Raw genomic sequence first — 23,440 nt, 5'->3', positions numbered from 1 at the left:
GTATCGTCACTAGTATCAAGCGTATATTAAGCGAGAAAATAAAAGACAAATATGGCACGCTATGCTGGAAAATTTGACACATCAACAAACTCGAGCAATTTACAGCGCAAGCGCGCCAACAACGGCGGCGACGCCGACCAGGACAGCCTGCTGGGTCACAGCCGGCGCGGCGTTGGGCGTGCCCGTCTTGCTGCCACTGGCAGGTGCCGAGGGAGACGCAGCGCCCGAAGACGACGCGGCGGCTCCCGAGGTCAAGGACTGCGACGCGCTGCCGGTGCTCGGGGGTTGGGAGCCGGTGCTTCCGCCGGCGCCTGATGTCGGGGTGGAAGAGGCGGTGCTGGGCGAGGGCGTAGCGCCGCCAGTCAGCTTGTCAAGGCCGGCGACGAGCGTCACGGCCTGTAGGTCGGAGAGGTAGCTCGTCGTGGTGCCCGTCTGGGTGCTGGAGCCCTGGGTGTCGGTGTCGGATTCGGTCTCGGAAACGGTGCAGCTGGCCACGTTCTTGGACGGGGTGAGGGCGCAGGCGGCCGTGAGCGCGCTGTGTCAAAGCAGTGTCAGCGATGAAACTAGCCATCGTGAAAGACCAAAGAAGAAATCGCAACAAAGGCAGTTGGTGGTGGTTGGGCGGCCTTACTACAAACCGTCGTCGTCGCTCTGGGAAAGCGTCATGCGCCAGGTCGACGGGCCCTGGACAATGGTGCCGTGCGTGGCCATTCCGCAGTCATCAGCGTTGACGGTGCTGGCGCAGGTGTAGGCAAACGTCGTCGCCGAGGCGTCGACGTTGAGGACGGTGCCAACGAACGGCTGCGCGTCGTTGTAGGGCAGCAGGAGGCTCGTGACCACGGGGTCGGCGGCTGCAACGGCAACGGCGCTGGTGAGTAGTTGGATGAAGCGATGCATTTCGTCTATTTTCGTCCTTTTTTTTTTCAATTTTTCGATGTCGTTCTTGGCGGATGATGTTGAAGGATGGATGGTGAGTACGAGAAAAAAGTCTTTGGCCAGCAATGCCCTGTTGTATACGAGCTTGGTCACGGAAGCTGCGCCCGGGTACAAAAAGCCCTGTGGGGTCTGGCGCAGCACGGCCAGAGACAAAGGGCGAAAAATATCACCAACCAGAAGTCTAGATTCGCCAGGACCGCGCTACTTTTGGTGGGCAATGAGACGCCACAGTCATTAAAAGCAATAGCCACACTATCTGATATGTTTATATAGGATGATAGTTCTGTCGTCAATTGAGAATTCGTTTTATAAATGATAATGAAAGCATTCTATGCCCTTTCAACAGTGCATCTCGGCACTTGACGATGCTCGCAAAGGTCACGCTAGCTTGTCGCAAATTAAGTACCTAGCCACAGGTAGGTACATACATACATACATACAAACAAACATACATACATACATACATACCTCAGCACACCACCGTGTTCGCGACAGCAAAGCAAGGGGAAGCCGCAATTTCGGAAGCAACCTTGCCCGGGCGACCACGTTTCTGAGCAAGATAAGCTGTTAGTTAAGGTATTGATCGATTGCATTTTCTAGTATATGTATGTACGGATTCTACGGGTTACTCCGTTGTCGATCAAGACCCGCCAACCACGCTGGGGAAATCGTTAACAAGAGAATGCCCGCCAATAAGTGTTTATTTTATAGTTGCACCATCTCGCACCTAGCAACTGCACCTGACAACGGTTTCTATTATCCCCGCCGCTGCAGCATGGCTGGCGCCACCCAACCGACCGAACGCACCACCCGCCCCCGAACAATCACCACCCGCCGGAACCGGCCCGACCGTTGTGGTTGCCCTGCCGGAATCTCCGGAATCAAGACGGCTTCTTCAGCTTTTCCCTTCCGCCTCGCGCCTCGCTCCCACACAAGACGACGTGAATATGACGTCTCCTCCAATCGATCCCTATGCTATTTTTGTTCGCCATGTAACTATTGGTCAGCCATGGATGCCGCCTATCCGACAATGACAGCATCCGAAACTATGTACATAGATAGCCCAGCTTGTTTAGCAGTTCTCGGGGATTAGCTCGGGTCTGCCGACTTTTACTACTTACTGGCATTATACGACTGCACGTTTGCGGTTTCAACGGCGGCGCACGCACTCCCATGCATCAACAAGGCTCCAGCGGCCAATGCATGCCCACAGATTCTTAATAATGCAACCCGCACACTCCTGGTAGTAGGCTACTTATTTGCAGTTGATTATTGAGTCACCCGCAAGGGTTCTCACGGCTCGCGCTTCGGCTTCTGGAGTTCCTGCCCCCACTTCTGCCGGCCGTCGCCGCTAATAATGGCCCTTGATCCTGACCCCCCGATGCCGCCCACCTAATAATAAAGACATTGGCCGAGCCCTGCGGAGATGAAATATTTTCTTTTATTGCATTTGTTCCCGGACATCTGTCTTGTCTTTTTTTCTTCGTCTTCGATCAATCAGACGTCCCCACGATGCAAAGAACGCGTCCTACATAGTTGCACCTAAGTCGCCCGACATATCCAGCAATGTCGACCACACATTCCACAGCACAAATGGCCCAAGGAGACACGGTTTCAAGTTTACAGTCGAAGGACAACAACACGCAAGCCGCCAAGGATGCTGACCTCACCGAGAAGGGCATCTCGCCAAACCGCCACGATGTCGAGACCCCGGATCTCAACGATACCTCCCAGCCGGACAGCACCGCCGGCAGCGGCGGCGGCGCGGACAATGACAGGAAAGCCTTCCAGGCTCGCTTCGAGCCCGGCGACCCGGAGAACCCACACAACTTTAGCTCCGCCAAAAAAGTGTCGATTCTAGTCCAGATGTCGCTCTTGGCGCTGGTGGGCTCCCTCGGCACCTCCATCATCGCCCCGGCCGAGCCCGTCATCGCGCGCTACACCAACACGAGCACCGAGGTCGCGACTCTTGTGTTGTCACTTTATGTCCTGGGTGCGTTCTCTCCCCGTTTTCACATAACTTGCTGAACCCGCGCTGCCATCACGAAAAACCACGACTGACCACCTGTGCATGATAGGCTTCGCCGTTGGTCCCCTGCTGTGGGCGCCGGTCAGTGAGGTCTTTGGCCGGCGATGGTCCATGCTGCCGCCCGTCTTCGGCCTCGCCCTCTTCAGCGTCGGCACGGCCACGAGCACAAATGCCGCCAGCATCTTCGTCACCCGCTTCCTCGCCGCCGTCTTCGGCTCCGCGCCCCAGAGCAACGTCTCCGCCGCTATGGGTGACTTTTACGGCCCCAAGACTCGCGGCGTCGCCATGACCTTTTTCGCCGTCTGCGTCGTCGGCGGGCCTACGCTCGCGCCGCTCATCGGCTCCGCCCTGCTGGTCAACCCCAAGCTGGGCTGGCGATGTGAGTTTTCGCAGGCGGTATGTATGTCTGTATAGTGGGCTGACAAGAGGCGACAGGGACCGAGTATATGCAGGCTATCATCTCGTTCGCCGTCGTTGTGATTTGCATCTTCTTCCTGCCGGAAACGTACGGCCCGGTGCTGCTGCGACGAAAGGCGGCCCGCCTGCGCAAGGAAACGGGCGATGACCGGTGGTGGCACCCGCACGAAGAGGAAAAGATGAACATGAGCAACATTGTGACCAAGTATATCGTGAGACCGTTAAAGTGAGTCGGACTCGCCCACGTCGTGCACAAGCGAAGCAACTCGTCGCTAACAATGTCCCTCAGTATGCTTTTCACAGAGCCAGCCGTCACCTGCATGGCCATTTACGCATCATTTGTGTTCGCACTCATCTACATGTTCCTCGAAGTCATCCCGATCGTGTACCTCGAAGGCCGCCACTTCAGCCCCGTCGTCTCCACGCTACCGTACCTCGGAATCTTCATCGGCGTGCTGTGTGCCGTCTTCGTCAACCTCGCCAACCAGCCGCTATATGCCAAGGCCATGGCCAAGAACAACAACAAGCCCGTTCCGGAGGCGCGGCTGCCGCCCATTGTCATCGGCATCGTGCTCCTCGTCGTGGGTATGTTTTGGTTTGCGTGGACGGCGGCACCAAGGTTTCATTGGATACTGCCCACCGTGGCGTTAGGTATGTCTAAGAGTGTTCTTTTCCTTGTGCCGAACCATCGCGTCTAACATTTTCACAGCATTTGTTGGAGCCGGCTTCAACATTGTGTTCCAGCAGTGCCTCAACTTTCTCGTAGACACGTACGGTATGTACGCGGCGAGCGCCTTGGCCGCCAACACATTTCTTCGCTCGCTCCTCGCGTGCGGCCTGCCTCTGGCAGCACGCCCCATGTTCTCGACGATGGGTGTCGGGCCAGCGGTTAGTCTGTTGGGCGGGATAGCGTGTGCAGCGCTGCCGATTCCGTTCATCTTTTACAAGTATGGTGCCAGACTGCGAAAGGCGTCCAAGTTTGCGGCATTGCGAGACTAGATAGATTGGGCGATATTCATCATGTACATAAAACTGCCCGCACAGAGCCGGATAGACTTAGACCGGGGTCGTTGGAAACGCATTATTGGCAATGCAGCAGAATTGGTTTTGATCAGGGCCTCGTTTACAGGGTTCATCACCATTGACTCGTCGAACGTCAAAAGGACCAGCAGATTGCCGGCTTACTGCCATGAGACAAGAAGTCTAGCACAGGCAAGAGACCTATGAGGTCACGATCCGGAGCCGCTCCGTCGAGGACCCAGATCTCGGGATTAAGGGCAATCCGTCATGAGGGTTGGCACGGGAAGCATGTTTCGTAATAAAAAGCAATAAACTTGATCGCAAGTGCGTAACTTTCCCGTTTCGGCATATATGTTCGGGAACAGCCAAATTGGTGATTGGCTGCTCGTCCAAGGTACCATCCTAACTTGGAGTCAGCTAACCAGTTTGGCACAAAGCTTCACTCAAGCGCCTCCTCGTCCTGAACCTAACCTCGAGCCTTGTCCGGGGTGACATAAGTGCCGTAAATCAGCGGCCGCCAGAAGCGATTGCCTCTGCCTCACTTTCGCATACGACTTCTAGATGCCACGGCCTCGACCTGGACCACGTTGCGCACGTCGGCTCTGCACCATCCGGCGATTCGATTACACCAGTGATAGCGAAGAATCTCGACCATTTGACAACATCATCCGACGATCCGACGATGGCGCATGAGCCAGAGCGCGCTCTGGGTATGTGTGACGTGCCGGGGGCGCAAAAAAGGCTGCGACAAGCAGCTGCCCAAGTGCGGCTACTGCACGCGTCGGGGTCTCGCCTGCGTCTATCACGACGCGCCGCCAAGCCACGAACAGGAATACCCCGAGTCGCGCACCTCGTCGATGGTCCGCTCCGACAGCCAGGGCTGGCAGGGCTCCTCATCCATTAGCTGGGCGAGACGCCGCTCAAGCAACAGCCCGACTTCGTCCGCTCTGGAACCACCGGCCTCACTTTATGAGTTCCTCGGCAGCGTCAGCAATGGTGGCGCGGCTGGCGGTGGCGGCGCGAGCGGCGGGCTCGACGACCTCCTAAACCGCGAGGTTGCGAGCATCTTCCAGGACCAGAAGCTCACCCTCCCGGAACTCACTGAGCGCTACTTTCGAGGCTTTCACAAGTGGCTCCCCATCGTTTCACCAACGCGATTCCATGAAGCCGCAGCACAGACCGGGACCGGGAGAGGAACACCACTGGCCGACTTTCGCTCCTCATCATGGCCATGTACCTGGTGTCGACGCCCCAAGGCTCGCAGGGCCGGGACACGGCCGAGCGGCCAGGCGCCCCGCCTCGCATGTCGGCGTATCTGATGATCAAGATGCTGTTTGCGCAGACACAGGCTGTCATATGCGCCTCGACGGCGCTGGTTCAGGCGGGGCTCATGATTGCCGGCTATGAATATGCCTGCCAGAAACTCAACCCAGCCTATATATCGATTGGAACGTGCGTCAGGATCGCGCACGCGCTCAGCCTGGACAAGACGAGCGCGACGCTAAGTGACAGCAGGCTGCCGCTGGAGCCGGAGCAGAGGCTGAGGATGCAGGAGGACTGTAACGTCTGGTGGGGGTTAGTTGTTTTGAAAAGGTAAGATGATTCCCAAGCAAACACGCGGCTATGCTCCGGTGTCCTATTGGGCATTACTTTGTGCTGACTTTGATCGCGTGTTCAGAATCGTCTTGGTTGAGCTTGCGCAAATCAGCTCAGAACCAGCCGCTGAGTTGCCTGCACATGGCAGCATCCTTCCCACGGATCTAAAACCAGGTCGAGATTTCAGCGGCATCGCACCCATTCACGCAGACTTGCTGCAGCGCGCGCCGGAAGCCCCGTTTGACAGCAGCCAGGTCCAAAGCTTCGGACGTCAGGCGCAGGCTGTTCATTTGCGCGATCGGGCTATCGTGTCTCTAATCTTGAAAGCGGCTCGCAGTCGCGGCAGATGGAACTGCAGCAGCTTGATCGCGAAATTCAGACGTTTCTTAACATGGTGCTGGACGAGTGCGAGAGGTTGCAGGAGGTTCGCTGTAGCGTTGTAGCGACGGCAGTGAGGTTAGTACAGGCTCGCTTGGCTGCACTCGGCAGGCATGCGCTGTGGCGCGCATGGTTGCTGACTCTACCTATTATCTCAGGGCTCTGTTTATTTTGCACGAAAAGGCCCTTTCCCAAGAAAACTCTGCCTCGAGTGAAATTGGCCCGTCTCAGCAAAGGATAGTTTCCGAAGCTGTACTAGATACCGTGACCAACATTGTATCGGAGTCGATGAACGACCATGCAGCACATCTTGGACGACAACAGCACGCACCACAGCCACAGCCACAGCCACGAACATGGACATCAGCACCAGCACAGTGAGGAAAAGCAAGATGGCCAGAGTCATGGCCATGCTCACAGCCAAGCTCGCAGCCAAGCGCATCAACACTCCCACGGCGGAGTCGAAGCCCTGCCGCCCTGCTGCGTATACAGTCTCAAGTGCGCCAAGAGACATATTGACAGGCGGCAGCAGCAGGGTGCTATCGAGCCGACGTCGAAAGACTTGGAGCCGATTCTGTCAATTAACAAGGCGCTGCTGCAACGGTGGTGGGTGAGCTACTGATGTTGAGTAAAGAGCGAAATCGTGTAGCTTCTGCGCAATACATATATCTGATTTAGTAATAATTCCCCTGTAGGTTGCCGATTTGCGGCGGTCTTTGGTTTTTCTTTTCTTTTATTTTCAGCTCTTTATCTTTCCTTTTGGGGCGTTCTGGTACTGCTGGACGCAGTACGGCATTGCAATGGGAAACACTGCGTCATAGGTAGCTTTGCGCTCCGGATAGCGACTTGGACATTGACAACGGGAGTTGTTATGCTTGCAAGGGACAACGCAGCAGCGACCCGTATCATTCTTCGAACATCCAAAACAAGTGCGTAATGATCGAAAAACATAATTGGGCAAGCCATTGATTCATTCCCCAGGTCAAGGAAGACGGGGTCATGATGGCCCCCCTGGATTGAGCTCGGTTCTCGGCTACCTAGTCGAACATGGATCGTGATACTTTGCGAAGCTTCACGTGGACATCGCGAGTATCACAGACATGGCTATAGCGGTTAGGAGAGCGATATGGATATATTTGACAAACTTTACATGTGCGGCTCCCAACATGCTGCGTCTGCAGGGTACTGGGTCAATTACGAGACCTAATTTACGCTTGGCCGGGTCATGGCATTTCTCTGGCGGGCTTGGCAGCCGAACAGAAGGCTTGGCGGCGACGATGATTCGGCCGACGCGGTAAAGCGGCAGTGCACCCTTACCGAGGCCGGCTGCGCTGCTGGTTAGCTGGGGCTTGGCAGCTGCCGCCAGCAAACAAGCAACTTTGTTGCCAGCTGCGAGCAAACGAAGGGGAAAGACAAGAAAAAGAAAAGGAAAAGCAAAGAAAAGCAAGTAGTACCAAACGCGTAAAATTTGATACTTCAATATCAGCTGTTGCCTCCATCTTGGCCTGTTCTACCTAGGTTCGGATCCTTGAACACATCTCCTTCATCTTATACAACAATTCTACAAGGTCTACCTGCCATCCTGGCTCCCCGGCAATAACGGCGCAACGCGCTAGCAATTCCCCGGGCATAAGACTGCAGGCTTCACGCAGAAGGCTGTTGCAGCACGTCTTGGCGAAACGTACCAAGCCCCCTTACCGCGCATAATAAGTATGTAGGTACCTGTAAATTGGCAGGTCTCCCCTACCTTTACTTTGTACCCTGCGTACACAGCCGCTTGTATCCAGTATCACGGGTCTTGCGGAACAGTGCGACGTCAGCGCCATGTGTGACATGACAGCCAAGACAGCTCCCAAGCCATTGGCAAAATACACCGCCAATTCACGCCCGCAACTCGCTCAATTCTTGAGAAAGCCAAGAGAAAAGACGGAGAAGGGGCAAGAGAGGCCCCCCTATTACTATAATAATTGATATAAATTCCCGACCAGATGACTAGTGAAAGTCTGTGCTTGCCTGCAGCAGCGCATCATCCCATTACACCTAAGACCAGGGGACCACTACTAATCTCGCAGGTGCATCTGTCCTCAAAGGCGGCGCCACTTCTAGCCCCAATTTGCCAAGAGCTCCAAGACTTTGCCCAGAAAAATTAACACAGACAAGCAAGCAAAAGGGAAGGGGATTGGGGAGAAGATGGTCATCGGTCGGCCTGGCGGCGCATCGTAGCCCGACCCAAGCACAAGCAAGTGTCTTTTATTTAGAGCTGCTCCTTCCCCCCTTGTTCCATGCTTTGCCCCTCCTCCAGATTGTTGTGACCACTTTCGCATCTTTCATTGCAAGGCGTGGAATTGACCTTGAGTGCTGCGCACGCCTCGGAGCTTCTTTTACAAGCCGGGCCTCCAGTTACAGCGCCTCCTGCCCACTACGATTGGCCCTCTGAGATCGACACGCCGCCCGCCGCCAAATAGCCTCGAATACCAACGACCTTGACCGTCTTGTCGATCATGGCCACTGTGCGCCACAGCACCGTGGCCGCGATCCTACTCGGCTTTCTTGCCCTCTGCGTCGCGTCCACGGTGCCGACCGGCAGCACCGTCACCAGCACAATCCAACCAACGACCACATCCACGATTGCGACACCAGCTCCAGCCGTTTCCTCTGCATTTTCTGCCGTATCAGGCTCGACGCGCAAAGTGACTTCGTCCGGCCCAATCACGACCGCGCCCGTCTTTCTGCCATACTATGACAACGCAGCCTGGTCTGCCCTCCGAGGCAGCATCCTATCATCCGTACGTCAACTTTGCTCAGAGCCGTGGCGCAGTGCAGCGCAGCCCCTTTCTGACAATAATCATGACAGGACGACGTAAAAAATTGTACAACCTATACAATATTCTGCCGCAAAGAGCCCAAGCAAGCGTGCAACCTCGCGCTGGAATTTCCATTCATCATCATCGAAGGCCCCAAGACGGTCGAATTTCACGGCACATACACATCCACCTTGTACGGCGGCTTCCAAGCACTACTCCATTCCCTAGAAGAAGTTAGCTGACAAAGAGTATTTCCAGTATTGCCGACATTGGATGCAATCTCGACGGACGAACCGCAGCGACATGTTCCGGTTACTCGAGCTACAAGTCCGGATACAAGAACGGCATCGTTACTGGTCCTACTGAGCTCTCATGGACCTCGACTCTTACCGGAACGGACGTGAAATGGGGAGTCTTGACATTGACAGATATCCCCAAACCCAGTGGCGACGACGACAATTCGGCCGATATAACCATGGTGCCCACTAAGAATACGGCGCTGTTATATCTGCCGTCGGACACGCCAGAAAGTGCTGCCAGCACGCAAGATGTGCAGGCTTGGACAGCTATTGTGGTCGCAGCAAGTACCGTTTTTGCCGGCCTCCTTCTCTAGGACTCGTCGCATACGCGTTCTGGCGGTCAGAGAAGAGTATTTCAGGAGTGAGGATGCGACGGAGCTCGGCCTGAGGGAGGATTAAGGCCTGTATGAGCTTGGCTTGAAACGGCTTGCGAGCATTTGGCCTGCATGGCATGGTATGGGCACCGGCCCATCTCGAAAAAGATTATACCCCCGATACACATGAGTGCAATCTACCAGCGTGGATGCACTGGCGTTTTGTTTTTATCTCATCTGGCTGCATCTTGGGAGTTTTTTTTTTTTTGTTTTCTGTACTTTGGTACTCATGGCCTGGCGTTTGGAATTCTTTCTCAGCTTCATAGTGGCAAGTCGAAATAACTATTTTGAAGGCTTGTCAGCTCGGCAACATTGTACATTCGGGGGCGAGCTTGTTCTCGTTGGCAAACGTAGACGCAAACCCGCAATTCTACATATCGGTTCAATGGTGATGGCCAATTTTCAGAGACCGGCTTCCTTTCCAGCCGTTGTCTCTCGTCGCGGCTTGGGTGCAGTAGCGACGACAGAGGGCAACGGGTATACGAGTGCGTATATGCAAGGCTGGCAGTAGATAAAAATAGACGGATGCGCGGCTGCTGTAGAAGCTGCTGTAGCCCCTCAAAGCACCTCCCTTTTCTTTTGCATATTCTTTCGTCCTTGGCCGTTTCTTGGCCGTTGTGATTTGGCGTTTGATGCTTTGTATGTGGACGAATTTTTGGGCCATACGAAGCAAAAAGCCATATCGGTGAGCACGCATTGTTAGCGTCATGCATGTCGAGAGTCAGCCATGCGGAATACGATGATGCGCCCGAAGAGCTGAAACGATGAGCTGGTTATTCCTTTAATGTTTTGTGTTTTGCTTTTCCTCATTTCAGTGTACGGAAAACGCCTCTTAACATGGGATTTTGAAAAGGCGGAGCGAAACAAGATTGGTTCATCAAAGGTGCTCGTATTCTAAATATAACAAAGTAGTTGAGCATGCAGTACGATCCTCAATCAATATGCAGCCCTATGCCCAAAACACAATCAAGTCGAAACCCCAATATTGATCCCATCTCATACGCACGCATGTACCTTCTTTTCTCTTCCGTAGGATAATGTTGGGAGCGGCATGTTTGGTGGCTGGGCCGAAGCAAGCGAACACGAGGTGGACCGACTCTCACCAACGCACCGGTGGCGTTTTGGCTAACCGTACTTACAAGGTCTTCGAGATATGCGCAAGGACAATATGGTTACGGAGAAAAAGATACCAGTCGTGGTTTAGCTCACGATGCGCTGACTGATGCAGCTAACTCGGACAGGATGATGTGAAGACCTAGGCGGTAAGAAGAAGAAAGGAATGAGGGGGGACACATAGGACATTCCTCGGAGGCACATGTGAGTTTTTTGATCGGATTCATAGAGGGGGAATAGAGGGGAGAAGAGACTGTCGTGACGTCGGTTGGGATGAAGGTGCTGCATTCTCATCCGTTATAGGACTGAGCACAGATGTTTTACCCCGCGCTGACGGAGAAAAACTTGGCAACTAACTAACAAGGTAGGCTTCAGTTGTGGAAACGGTGCGTTGCTTCTTTTTTTTCCCAAGGTGCCATCTAACTACTGGACACTAGTTAGTTGGGCAGCTTGGATCACGGAGGATGGAACCGTGGCGGGCACAAACGACAGCGGCCGAGGGATGCCCAGAGCCGGATTGCCGGAGTTCTCGGGGCTGGGAGACCGGTGGTGGTTGTTAGCGTGGTCGGATCAACGCGGACTTGCGGAAGGGGTTCAGTAAGTTATTGTTATGGGCATAATAAAGCCGCATTATTTTATGCCTGGGTGTGTGTGGATGGCCTGGAGGAGCCCATCGATCGCATCGAGGAGCCTTGTTGGGAAAAGGATGCCAGGAGCTATGACAAAGAAGAAGAATGCCCTAGGTTGAATTTGGGGGCGTGAGAATGCAACTAGATTGGGACCGTGTGTGACGAAGTGTGCATATGGGTACTGAGATCTGTCTCGGCGTGTCTCTACGGGAAACTGCAATGAGCCGCCGATGTGTAGGCGATGCCCGAGTTCTGTGCATGCACACCTCAGCTTACATGGGCGATCATGCGGATCACACGGCGGCTCAGCGGCGAGTACATATGTGCTTGGTGGGTATGACTTGTCCGAGGCCAAGGCTGGGTGTGCGAGTCTTGGGCTTACTCGCACAACAGGAAGAAGATTTGCAGCATCATTGTAGACTTGGAAAATGAACGCACACGAGGGATATGTGGCTGGTTGCAGGGCGGGCTGGCTGGGATGGGGGCGCAGCGACGAGGCTGGCATGTATGAGATGAGATGGGCCGATGGAGCCGGAAATGGAAGAGATGTGGAAAATGAAGCGGAAAGAATACTTGCAGAACCAAGCCAAATTGGAGGCGCAACTTGCATGTCCAAGCCGACACATTTTGTCATATCCAATCAACAAGGGCATGTGGCAGGTAACACCATGATATGGGCCGATATCGAGGCCAGTTGAGTCGGACGAACTGACTCTCCTTTTGGTTGTGTGTGAGCCTGCGTGTGTGTGTGTGTGTGTGTGAGTGCGAGCTGTCTCGGCCATATTTGTTTGCAGATTGAGTATGAGAGGTTTCTCGTCTACGAATTAGACAGCTCGTTACTGGTCGCTGCGCCCCGACGTGAGGAAACTGCCGACTGAGGTGCTCCTTGAGACGAGACAGGGGGCCGAGCCAAGAACGGGCACATTGTTTTGGGTTCGTGCAGAAGCCAGCAGCCGAAGCAGGAACAGGTGTTCCCGGGTTCCTTTAATTCCCTGTCTAATTTCCCCGCCGAAATTGTGGTTTGAGGTAGGCAAGCTGAGCAAGCAATGCCGGCTGGAATGTATCGCGGCATTGTTCAAATGCCTAGGTAGCTACAAGGCCCTCTAATAATCCCATCTCCCGCCCGAGACAAGGACGCGGCTCAGCGGGTGAGCTAGCAGGGAAGGCAAAGCCGCTGTATTTTTAGCGCATCTTTCAGCGGCCGGAAAGCCGGTGGCCGGCCAGCGTTTTAGCGCCCAGCTAAGCCTTAGCGTTGGCTGGCTTGCCTCCTCTCTTCTGGCGATGACGGCCTCACCAGTCGACTTGGACCGACCAAGGCTAGCAATTGCTAGTGTTGCTGTATTCCCCTTGGGTGTAGAAAATGCAGCTAGAATCGTGGCAAGCAATGGGCTTCACTATTACGGACCTTTTCGTTTTTCCCAGCCCTGTCTGGTTGGCTGGGGCCGCTACCGCCTGCGACGTCCAGTGCGGGTCACGAAACGAGGAAGGGGAGGATGAAAAGGCTAATAATGTAGATAAAGCGTCAGTCAGTGTAAAACGAGTGGTTGGCAGGGTTCAAGATTGCCTCAACTGGTTATCATGGGTCATTATGATTGACGGTGCATTGATTAAGGAGGGTTCGGATTCAGGAACAATCGACCATTGTCAGATATCATAACCTTGATTGATTGATTGAGGAGGGAAGGGGCGGGGTTGTTTGGTGCCCTCCTGTACCAGGACTCTTCGGCTGACAAAAAGAGACGGCGGGATGGGCATTCGCTGGTGCACTAGTTGAGTGGCATAGACCTTGGCAGTGATCTCGTCAGTGAATGAATGAGTCGTCACTGTTACGCTGATGAGGCACAGGACAGAACAAACGAAGGAACCCCGCGAAGATGAAAGCCGGCGCGTAGGAGAGCACGGACAGGGACGCATCCAGGAAAACAATCCATAGCCCGGTAATATCTCGTCCCGAGCACCTCCGTCCGTTGATCGAACCATGGAGTGCCGGTGCTCGTATCAAACATGGTCCGTCTCATCGGGCTGAGGGTGGTGGTCGAGGGGGTGTCGAATGGCGTCAAAGTGTTTATGGTTCGGTGGGTGGGCTTTTTTGGTGGAAAACGAAGACACCACCCAGTCAGTACCCAATCATCGCCAGCAAGCACCACTAATCCGTACAGCACGCGCGCTCTCCCTTGCGTTCTCGCACAAGCTCCGCCGCGCCATGGTCCTTTCTGTTCCCATTCCTTGGTCTTCTCTTTTTCTTTGAAAAAACTATAGCGTGTCTGGCCCCTCAGCTGTCAAGCATTCCCCCCTGCCGTGTCCCACAGGGCGTGTCGCCTTCTTGTTCTCCATCAGGCTCTCAGCCAATCCAATCCCGGCTACCCGCGTCCGCCTCGATCCAGTCAATAGACTCGGGGAGTTGAGAAGCCATGCCCAGAAAAAAAAAATACAGTTTAACTAGAACAGGAGAATAAAATAAAAATATAATACAAACAATAAAATAAAACGAAATCAGAAGGAAAAAAAATCAAACGAGCCCACCGCTCCCGCAAATGCACACCCACACAACGGCCTTGTTAGGACCTGTACATAGGTAGCACGGATACAGGTACAGTATCCGTACAGACGGCAGCCAGCCAGCCTGACACGTCTAACCGCCCAACGGCCCTGTTTTCCCATTCCTTCCCTCTCTTCTTTAAAATGTTGCACCTGTCACCTTCCAAACGACTGGCTCTGGTTTATTCTCCATCAAACAGCTCCCTGCTGATAGTTTTTTCCTCTTATTCTCTCTGTCAATTTTACTCATCCTGCCACCTCGCTAACCACCTGCCGAGATCGACGACATCATCAACCTACTACATACCCCTACGAATTACTATTAGTTAGGTACCACCCAAGCTTGCGAGCTTGCCCTGCAGCAGCGAACCCAAAGGCGGGTCTTCGTATTCACCAGCCTTCGACTCCCTGCCATCTGATATTCACAAGTTTGTCCAGACCGATTTCCTTCTGTTGTTGCGTTGTATTCTTCTTTTTGGGCTTCCTTTAAAGGCAGCTTGATTTCTGCCCTTCTTGTATTTCTGTCACTTCTTTTCCAGCTTCAATTTGTGTGTGCTTGCTTGTGATATCTCTTTCGTCATACTCTCGCTTTTTGCTTGGCTTTTCTTGCCGCCGACCTCTCCTCCCCTGGCCCCAAGTCGGCGCTTATTAGCTATCACAACACCTTCTTCCCCAATCCCCTTTCTCATATCGTGCTTGTTTCGCTGCTGCGCTTGTTTTCTCCTCATTCGACTTTTTGCATATTTCTTTGTCTCTCTGCGCTACCTCTTTTCCCCTTCTCTCTCCTCCTCAATTGGAGTCTTCAGACTACTGTGTCGGATCCAACCTACCTGAAGCCACTTACACAGGTACATTCATACCTGCCGCCGCTCGTTCGCTCTGCAACCGCTCTCTCCGTCGCAAATATGAAGTCCATTACCCTTCTGCCGCTGCTGGCTTCAGCTTCCGCCGCCGTTATGATGCCCAAGGACCTAAACGTTCAGGACGTTAGGTCTATCCGCAACGTTGCCGCCACCATTGCCCATGACACAATGGCCTACTATCAGGGGAACACGACCACCAATGACCCCAAGGCCATTGGAAATGTCAACCGTCCTTACTACTGGTGGGTGGCTGGTGCGCTTTGGGGCATGATGATTGACTATTATCATGTTACCAAGGACCCCAGCTACAACCATGTCGTCCTCGATGCCCTCCTTGCCAAAGTCAACATCGGCCCCGACAACAACTACCTGCCTCCCGAGCACGCCGATGAGGAGGGCAACGACGATCTCTTCTTCTGGGGCAATGCTGTTCTGTCAGCCGCTGAAAACAATTTCCCTCAGCCCAACAAGGATCTTCCCTCGTGGCTCGACATTAGCAAGAACGTCTTCGCATGGCTCGAGTCCAAGTGGGACACCGCCCACTGCGATGGCGGCGTCTTCTGGCAAATCCTCGCCAGCAATCCCAACGGCCTCAACTACAAGAACGCAATCAGCAACGGCGGCTTCTTCCAGCTCGCTGCCCGTCTTGCCCGTGCCACCAACGACGACAAGTACGTTCAGTGGGCGCAAAAGATTTGGGACTGGTCTTGGGACAAGAACCTGATTGACCACGAGCTCTATCGCGTCTACGACGGCGTCGACATTCGCGACCAGTGCACAAAGCCAAACCCAGCGTCCTATACCTATCTTAGTGGCATCTATTTGTACGGCGCTGCCGTCCTGGCCAACCACACGGGCAAGTCCGAATGGTCTGACCGCGCCGAGAAGCTTCTTGATGGCGCCAGCTGGTTCTTCTACACCGACGGCGACAGTAAGAATGTCATGTACGAGGGCGCCTGCGAACCCGTCGACTCGTGCTTCAAGGGCAACGCCGACATGACCACCTTCAAGGGCTACCTGGCAGACCTGATGTGGAAGAGTGCCGTCATGGTTCCTTCTCTCCACTCCAAGGTTGCTCAATGGCTCATTCCCACGGCCAAGGCGGCTGCTCAGTCCTGCCAGGGCGGCACAACCAACACGCAATGCGGCATGAAGTGGTCCACCGGCGGCTTCGATAACCAGGCGAACCTGGGTCCCCAAATGAACGCTCTCGGAGCCGTTCAGGGCCTGCTCATCAACGCGGCTCCTCCTCCCATGCAGGCTGGCAGCATCACGCGCAACTTGGATGCCAACTTCCCAGCTGTTGATCCCAACAGAGAGAACACTTCTGCGACGATTTCCCCGACGGAAAATAGTACGTCTGAGAAGCCTGCCTCGAGCGCAACAGAAACCCCAACACCTGCGAGCACACCTGCCTCAACCACCACCTATAAAGCTTCTACCTCTTCAGAGCCCACTGCCACCTCATCATCTGCACCTCAGCCTACGCCTACCAGTGCGCCAACATCCGACACTCCCAGCACCACGGGTTCCAGCCCAGCCAGTTCCAACACCGAGAGTTTTAGCTCTGCATCAACAACCCTGGCCATTTCCACATCATCTGTTCCCATCCAGACTCAGGCGACACCCTCGAGCAAGACTAGTGAGACTTCGGCCACTGAAAAGAGTGAGTTGCCGACGACGTCTTGCCCGTCTTGCACCGCCTCTGAGTCTTCTGCTTCCGACATCACCATCACCCTCAATCCCACGCCCTCCTGTTCCGGACCCTGCTCATCATTGTACTCCTCCTCGCCTTCCTCACACCACACCATCTCCACCTTCTTTTCCATTCCCAACAACCAAACCAAGCCCGGAACCGGACTGCCGTCTTCTCTAACACATAGTATAGCTACGTTACCAGCTCCCACCGGCGAGTCTGTTTCCACGACCAGTTATGCCAACCACGTCTGCTTTGCCCTGGCTGTTGCCTTGGGCTCAGCCTTGGTAAACTGGCTGGTATAAACGCCTTCGTCTCCGGGACGTGGACTAACAGTTCTCGTCGCTTTTTTTTTTCTTTTTTCCTTTTCTTTTACGATGTTACGAATTTCCTTCTATGTTGTATCCTTTGTACTTTTCAATTCCAATGTTTTTGTTGGAAGGAGTTTTTATGTATTATCGTGCTCAATGTTTGGCGGCTCTAGATGACCGCCACGCGTGGCAAGGCTAAACGCTTGAGGCGACTCTTGGATAGACTTATAAAAATATAATAAACCTGGCATAAATGGCCGGCAGGAAATATTAACAGATACTTAAATCTTTGTCTCTATGTTTTATCGAAATAACCAGTTCGCTTCCGTATTTTCCCATCTATCCATCTATCGTCTCATCTATGGTCGTCTACGCCTCATTGACCTCTAACTTGTGCCAGGACCTCTTTTAGCGAAGCGAGAAAGCGAGTCACCTCCTCTTCCGTGCCCACCGTGATGCGCAGGCAGCCAAGGCAGCCGTGCTCCTTGCCGCGGAAGCGCACCACGACACCGCGGTTCTCAGCAAGCACCGAGTAGACCTTGTACGCAACGTCGTTGTCGGGCCTGCCCGCGGCGTCGAGCATCTCGTAGAGCAAAAAGTTGCTGTCCGTGCCGCCGCGCAGGCGGCCGACGCCCGGGATCGCTGGCAGCTCGCGCACCAAGCGGTCGCGCTGCTCGACGATGCGCGCTCGGTTCGCGCGCATGACCGCGAGACCCTCCTCGCCGACCGCCGCGCGCGCGAGCGCGCTGGTCGGGCTGGACACGTTGTACGGCGCCTTGAGGCTGTTGAGCAGGCGGGCGACCTCTGGCGCGGCGAACGCGGCGCCGAGGCGGATGCCGGCCATGCCGAACGCCTTGGACAGGGTCTGCATGACCACGAGGTTGGGGTGCTCCGTGACGAGCTCCGCGAGGGAGGCGGAGTCGTCGGCAAAGTCGACATAGGCCTCGTCGAGGACGACGACGCCGTTCCAGGTCGGGTGGGCGAGGACGGCCTCCACGTCGGCGCGCGCCAGCAGCGAGCCGGTCGGGTTGCCCGGCGAGCAAAAGTATGCGAGCTTGATGGTCTCCGCGTCCGGTCCGGAGAGCGCAGCGGTGACGGCGGGTAGGTCGAGCGCAAAGGAAGGAGCGGGGAGGAGCGGCACGCGCAGGAGGGCGACGTCGTTGACTTGTGCGGAGACGGCGTACATGCCGTAGGTGGGCGGGCAGACGAGGATGCGGTCGCGGCCGGGGACGCAGAAGCAGCGGAGGAGCGCGTCGATGGCCTCGTCGGAGCCGACGCCGACGAAGAGGTGGGCCGGGGTCAGCGTCTTGGGCGTGTGGGCGTGGGTGTTGCGGAGGGTGCAGAGGAGGCGCTTGAGGTCGTCCTGGTGGGGGTCGGGGTACCGGTGGAGGCCGAGGAAGTCGATGTCGGCACCGGAGGAGGAGGAGGAGGCGGCGGTGAGGGCGGAGGGGGCGAGGGAGGGGCCGAAGGCGTTTTCGTTGGCGTCGAGGAGGACGTTGGTGCCGTCATCTTTGTAGTCGCTGCGGATGGCTGGCGTGAGCAGGATGGACAGAGTGGGTGGAAGGAGGAAAGAAGAGAGGGGAGGAATAATACGAACTCTCGGGCGCAGCGGTACGGCTGCAGGGCGAGGATGTTGGGTCGCGCGCAGGTCGCGAGGTTGAAGGCCGGCATGGTGATGATGGAGGGGCCAACGCAAGCAGGAATTTGGGTGGTTCTATTTTTTAAATCTCGCTAGACTTCAATTGGCGTCAGACCGGATGTCGATGGGAGGTAAAATGTGACGCGACGATTTGGCGTCCTCTTAGAATAGGAGGTTTTGTGTGTAGATGCGGTGACTCTTTGTCGACAATCGCCGGGCTGTGAGAAAAGTTGAGGACGCAGCGTTCAGGCTGCGCCGAGGCCGGAGGAAGCTTTGGTCATCGCATCGCGGGGCTTCCTAAAGAGCTGGTGGGGCCGGAGATGATGGAGAGCGCAGGCCACCACCGGGCAGTGAGTTGAAGATGATGACGACGAATCTGCAAAAGAAAACAAATAAAAATAAATCTATGATTTAATCCTCTACTTATGCACGCTCTATAAATCAAAAAGATGTCTAAGCTAGCTGCCTGCTCATAAAAAATTGCAATAAGAAACCCACCCATCATAAATGAAAGCCAAAGAGAAACAAGCATCGCTTCTTGAGAAACAGCCCGTGCATGATGATCCGCCACACCACCAGCGCTGCGCCCATGCAGCCCGCAATCAGCGGGATCAGCTGCCCGACCGAGTCCAGGTCCGCGGGGCCGACCTTTTGCACGCCGTTGGCACGGATCAAATACTCGACCGTCATGGCCGAGAGCACCAGCAGGCCCGCCGACAGCGCCAGCAGGCTCAGCTCGATGCGCGGCCGACTCGCCTTGGCGCCGCCGTAGAGGTGCGCGTTGGCCGCCAGACCGCTCCCGAAGCCCGACCGGAAGCGCGTCACCACCAGGTACAGCCAGTACTTGACGAGCCCGACGCAGGTGACCAGCCCGAGGACGGACGCGACCTTGCCCAGCACGCGGAACCAGCCTTCAAACGAAGCGCGACCGAGAAAGGCCACCTCCTCACAACCACCACCACCACCACCGTCGCCGCTCATCATGACGTCGACGCCGACGAACCAGAACCAGCAGCCGTACGCGGACAGCGCGGTGTAGAAGAGCAGGCGGGCGGCGCCGGAGAGCGAGCGCAGGTGGCCGACGCCGTCGCCGGTGACGCTGGAGAGCGAGCCGCAGAGCAGGAACTGGGTGATGACGGCGGCGGAGGCGTGGGGGCCGGTCGGGGTGGTGGCGGAGGCGCGGGCGCTCTCGGTGCACAGGCCGAGGAAGACGGCGAGCTGGATGATGAGGTTGGCGGTGCGCAGGCCGGGCTCGCTGCGCGGCTCGAAGACGGTGGACAGGAGCGTGGCGGACCACTGCGCGTACAGACCGACGCGCACGCCGACGCCGTACAGGTCCGCGTTGCCGTCGTAGCCGCAGACGTTGTCCCGCGCGGCGAGCATCCTTTCTTCCTTTCTGGTCCTCTCTTCGCCACCGGTCGGACTCGGCTTGCCGGTTGGGCTGCTTGGGGTTCGGGGAGGGGGAGGTTGACCCTGGATCGTCTGGTTGCGTTTCGGTGTCAGCGCACTCTTTGAGGGTCCTAAACAAAGCAGCAGCGATGGTTGAATAGTTGGTGTGTCTCACGAAGAGAGTGAAGCGAGGTCCAGAGAGGGCACGTCAATGTCGACAAGCATCACTGTTTTCCGTTACAAAGGGGACAAGGGCCCATGTGATATTTCACAAAGGTGGCTGTCTTCCCATGTGCCAATATGCGTAATTCAGCCTCACGAACTAACAGCGGGCAACAAGCTCTCAGCTTTGTCGGGCGGTGGAGCGGCACGTCCCGCTCTCCCATGAGCGAGGGCTGACAAGTTAGTTATCAACTAGTTACAGCTTTCCCCCCGTGGCGTCGAATAGTGACTCCCTAGCGTCCAGTGTCCAATGCCATGGCATCACTCAGTCGCCTTGGCCAAAGTCATTCAAGACCAAGCATCAGAGTAGTTGGTTGGCCTCCAGGAGCGACCGTAGCCGGAGCTCTCTGAAAGGTTACGCGTTGGTGCAGGGGGTGTTGGGTTTGTACCGCAATCGTGGCAATGGCGCCAGCCTCGGGATGCTCTTCCAGATTTCGTCCATGCCATGGGGGCGGCTCCAGCACGGGAGGGAACCAAGCCCATGTCAGCCTACGAATCAGCCAGCGATGCCTTGTTTCAAGAGATTGGCAAAGTGGCTTGACCCTGGGGTTTTCCCATTAGACTCACACCATTCAGTACCTGCATATCCTCACTCCAAGGTTGTACTGTAGGTCACTACAATACTGTGAGCTGCCTACCTATGTACGCATCCGTACGACGACGACCTGCCCTGGCATATATTCGAAGGACAGGAAAAAAAAAATAAGTAGTTGGGCTATACTTGGGAATAGCCATTAAACCAGTTGTCCTATTACGTTTACAATGCCTGTTTCAAACAATTACCTATGTAACTACAACTGCCTAATTGTATATAGTACATGCATCCTAGTTAATACCTGGCAGTTGCCCGCAAACCCCCAAGCAGCCAGATTACATCAACATCAACTCAATTGCTCTTTGCATCACAGCTCCTGTCTTTGAACAGAGTTGCGCTATCGAGCACAGTATTGTTGTTGCTCGCGACAAACTCGTGCGTCATGTGCGTGCAGTTATGAAACGTCAGCCGCGACCAGCCGTACGTCGCGTCGTTCTCGTCCAGCCGGAAGCGCTCGTACGGCTTCTTCTGCTTAGCCGCCTTGCTCAGGCCGTCGTAGTGGCCTGCCGCGCCGTTGGTGATGTACCACGGCGCCGACGGGTTGTTCAGCTCGTTCGGGTCGACCACGCTATCATTGAGCGGCGCGGAGCGCTGGTAAAAGTGCGCGTGGCCCGAGATGTACAGGTCCACGCCGTACTCGAGGAATAGCGGCTCGAACACGTCCTTGCACATCCAGCAGATGGTGTGCGTGACGTTGGCCAGCGACAGGTACCACGGCCGGTGTCCCGCCGCGATGACCCACGGCGTCTTGCGGCGGTCGACGGCCTTGAGGTCCGCCTCGAGCCAGTCCGTCTGCGCATTGGCGTAGGCGCCAAAGGGCCCCGCGTGGTCGCCCTCGCCGCCGTTGAGCTCGTCGGGTGAGACGAAGCCGTGGCCGAGGTCCGTCTCGGTGTCGAGCATGACGTAGTGCACCATGCCGTGGTCAAAGCTGTACCAGAAGTTGCCGGCGCCGCCGGATCCGACGTCCGAGGGCATGCGGAAGTGGGTGCGCAGGCCGGTGAAGTTGGTCTGGCCGGGGCTGCAGACGCTGGTGTTGTAGCTGACGTGGTTGAAGGGGTCGTCGTAGCCGCCGCAGATGCAGTTGGCCTCGTGGTTGCCGGCGCCGACCATCCACGGCTTGGTGGTGGTCATGGGCGTCATCTCGTCAAAGTAGTCGTTGAGGATGGACTCGTAGACCTCCCAGCCGTCGTTCATGGTCGTGTTGGGCAGGAAGCCCTCGGCGATTTCCTTGAGCCAGGCGTCGGCGTAGGCATAGTCGCCAGCTATCATTCTCGTGTCAGCAGTCGTGAACGTGCCGAAGAGAGCTGGCATGCGGAATATTTCAGGACTTACGGTGAAGGAGAAGGTCGTACGTGTCTAGTGCATTCTCCAAAGACTGGACGGTGTTTTGCTCGCCCGGCTTGAGAATGTTGTTGGGCGACACGGTCTGGCCAGCCGAGGTAGTCAGTCCCCTAGGACCCATGGTGCCCATGTCGATGATGACGGCAGCAGAGTACGGCGTCATGTCACCGGCGGGACGGCTGGTGCGGAAGGTGTAAGGCGGCGTGGTTGCATTGTCGCGCAGCAGATGGCCCGGGAGATAGTAGTACTGTGTGTCTGGCTCCAGGCCGTCGATGGTTACGTGGTTGTTGTACGTGAGCGACGTGTCGTACGTGACAGACTCGTGAGACGAAGCCCGGTGGTGCAGTTTGTCGGGCTCCGTGCCGTAGTGGACAGTCGGTTTCTTGAGCTGACGGAAAGTGTTCCAAGACACCCTCATAGCGGTGTCACCAACATACGCCAGACGAACCTGGGAATTGAGCACTTCATGGCGGCGAGCCAGCACAGGCGAGAGCAATGCAAGCGACACAATGGTCAGAATCCGCGTCAAAGAATTCATCATGGGCAGATTGATAATGAGCTGGTCGATAACCCCTGCAGGAAGCTGCTGATGCAGCGATAAGTTGGGAAGAGCGAACGAAAAGGAGAAAAGAGTGAACTCCGTTAACGATTCCCGAGATACCCCGAGGGAAGGCTACCTTGCGAAGACGGCTGATATTGCACTTGAATATGAAGGAAGATCAAGACCACACGTTACCGACCAGTGTTCCACGGCCAATTTCCACACCGCGGACAAGAAGCAACGGCCAGGGAGAATAGTTACGGGCATGTGGATAAGAGGCATGTGCTCAGCTGCCTATTTTGAACAAGGTGACCCTTGATGCGAGTAAAAGGCACACCACATCCTATTACGAAGTGACTTAGTAACCACGTAGAAACTAGCTACAGTCTGCTAGGTGATGATTTGCGGTCGCTGGAGGGTTGAGGTCTAACTAGATCTCTGCGGGCAGCGCGGAGCAACAGCCTTGTACAGAAACGGATGTCACACACCTGCAGAGCTGGCTTGATCAACACCAGACGACAGAGATTTTTGATTCGCTTGCCGGGGATTCGGCACATAGGGCACCTGGATTCCCCTCTGTGGCTGCCTTTTTCAGGAGCCCTACTGGTAGTCTGTCGACGCCTTGTGGGCCATTGAGAGGCCTTTTGCTTGCATCGTTGCAGAAATGGGACATCATCAGTCGAGCTGCCGTCTTAAGTGGTGATTAGCGC

At 55.5% G+C, this 23,440-nt stretch overlaps 8 protein-coding genes across 8 annotated transcripts; 4 read left to right on the top strand and 4 right to left on the bottom strand.

The window, feature by feature from the left end:
* Positions 1-99: 99 nt before the first annotated feature.
* Positions 100-897, bottom strand: ISF_05436 (Ribosomal protein P2; the record flags this gene model as incomplete). Its single annotated transcript, XM_018849041.1, has 2 exons — positions 100-535; positions 632-897. 2 exons carry the CDS (start codon positions 895-897, stop codon positions 100-102), a joined length of 702 nt encoding a protein of 233 aa, XP_018703612.1.
* A 1,605-nt stretch (positions 898-2,502) lies between these two features.
* ISF_05435 (Major facilitator superfamily domain, general substrate transporter) lies at positions 2,503-4,381 on the top strand (the record flags this gene model as incomplete). The annotated part of the gene is made up of 5 exons (XM_018849040.1): positions 2,503-2,929; positions 3,015-3,344; positions 3,401-3,608; positions 3,672-3,967; positions 4,092-4,381. The coding sequence occupies 5 exons, from the start codon at positions 2,503-2,505 to the stop codon at positions 4,379-4,381; spliced, it is 1,551 nt and encodes a 516-aa protein (XP_018703611.1).
* A 710-nt stretch (positions 4,382-5,091) lies between these two features.
* Positions 5,092-6,998, top strand: ISF_05434 (Zn(2)-C6 fungal-type DNA-binding domain protein; the record flags this gene model as incomplete). The annotated part of the gene is made up of 5 exons (XM_018849039.1): positions 5,092-5,531; positions 5,570-5,995; positions 6,081-6,252; positions 6,336-6,422; positions 6,906-6,998. The coding sequence occupies 5 exons, from the start codon at positions 5,092-5,094 to the stop codon at positions 6,996-6,998; spliced, it is 1,218 nt and encodes a 405-aa protein (XP_018703610.1).
* A 1,879-nt stretch (positions 6,999-8,877) lies between these two features.
* ISF_05433 (hypothetical protein) lies at positions 8,878-9,793 on the top strand (the record flags this gene model as incomplete). The annotated part of the gene is made up of 3 exons (XM_018849038.1): positions 8,878-9,162; positions 9,231-9,373; positions 9,439-9,793. 3 exons carry the CDS (start codon positions 8,878-8,880, stop codon positions 9,791-9,793), a joined length of 783 nt encoding a protein of 260 aa, XP_018703609.1.
* Positions 9,794-15,038: 5,245 nt separating this feature from the next.
* Positions 15,039-16,997, top strand: ISF_05432 (Glycoside hydrolase, family 76; the record flags this gene model as incomplete). The annotated part of the gene is made up of 1 exon (XM_018849037.1): positions 15,039-16,997. The coding sequence occupies one exon, from the start codon at positions 15,039-15,041 to the stop codon at positions 16,995-16,997; it is 1,959 nt and encodes a 652-aa protein (XP_018703608.1).
* Positions 16,998-17,379: 382 nt separating this feature from the next.
* ISF_05431 (histidinol-phosphate aminotransferase) lies at positions 17,380-18,674 on the bottom strand (the record flags this gene model as incomplete). The annotated part of the gene is made up of 2 exons (XM_018849036.1): positions 17,380-18,523; positions 18,601-18,674. 2 exons carry the CDS (start codon positions 18,672-18,674, stop codon positions 17,380-17,382), a joined length of 1,218 nt encoding a protein of 405 aa, XP_018703607.1.
* Positions 18,675-19,143: 469 nt separating this feature from the next.
* Positions 19,144-20,025, bottom strand: ISF_05430 (hypothetical protein; the record flags this gene model as incomplete). The annotated part of the gene is made up of 1 exon (XM_018849035.1): positions 19,144-20,025. One exon carries the CDS (start codon positions 20,023-20,025, stop codon positions 19,144-19,146), a length of 882 nt encoding a protein of 293 aa, XP_018703606.1.
* Positions 20,026-21,139: 1,114 nt separating this feature from the next.
* On the bottom strand, positions 21,140-22,727 carry ISF_05429 (metallo-phosphoesterase; the record flags this gene model as incomplete). The annotated part of the gene is made up of 2 exons (XM_018849034.1): positions 21,140-22,110; positions 22,181-22,727. The coding sequence occupies 2 exons, from the start codon at positions 22,725-22,727 to the stop codon at positions 21,140-21,142; spliced, it is 1,518 nt and encodes a 505-aa protein (XP_018703605.1).
* Positions 22,728-23,440: the final 713 nt, after the last annotated feature.

The sequence above is a fragment of the Cordyceps fumosorosea genome (assembly GCF_001636725.1).
Source record: "Cordyceps fumosorosea ARSEF 2679 chromosome Unknown scaffold_13, whole genome shotgun sequence".
NCBI classification, from domain to species: Eukaryota; Fungi; Ascomycota; class Sordariomycetes; order Hypocreales; family Cordycipitaceae; genus Cordyceps; species Cordyceps fumosorosea.
The sequence above is the reverse complement of the archived record's forward strand: the minus strand, read 5'-3'. Positions and strand labels throughout refer to the sequence as shown.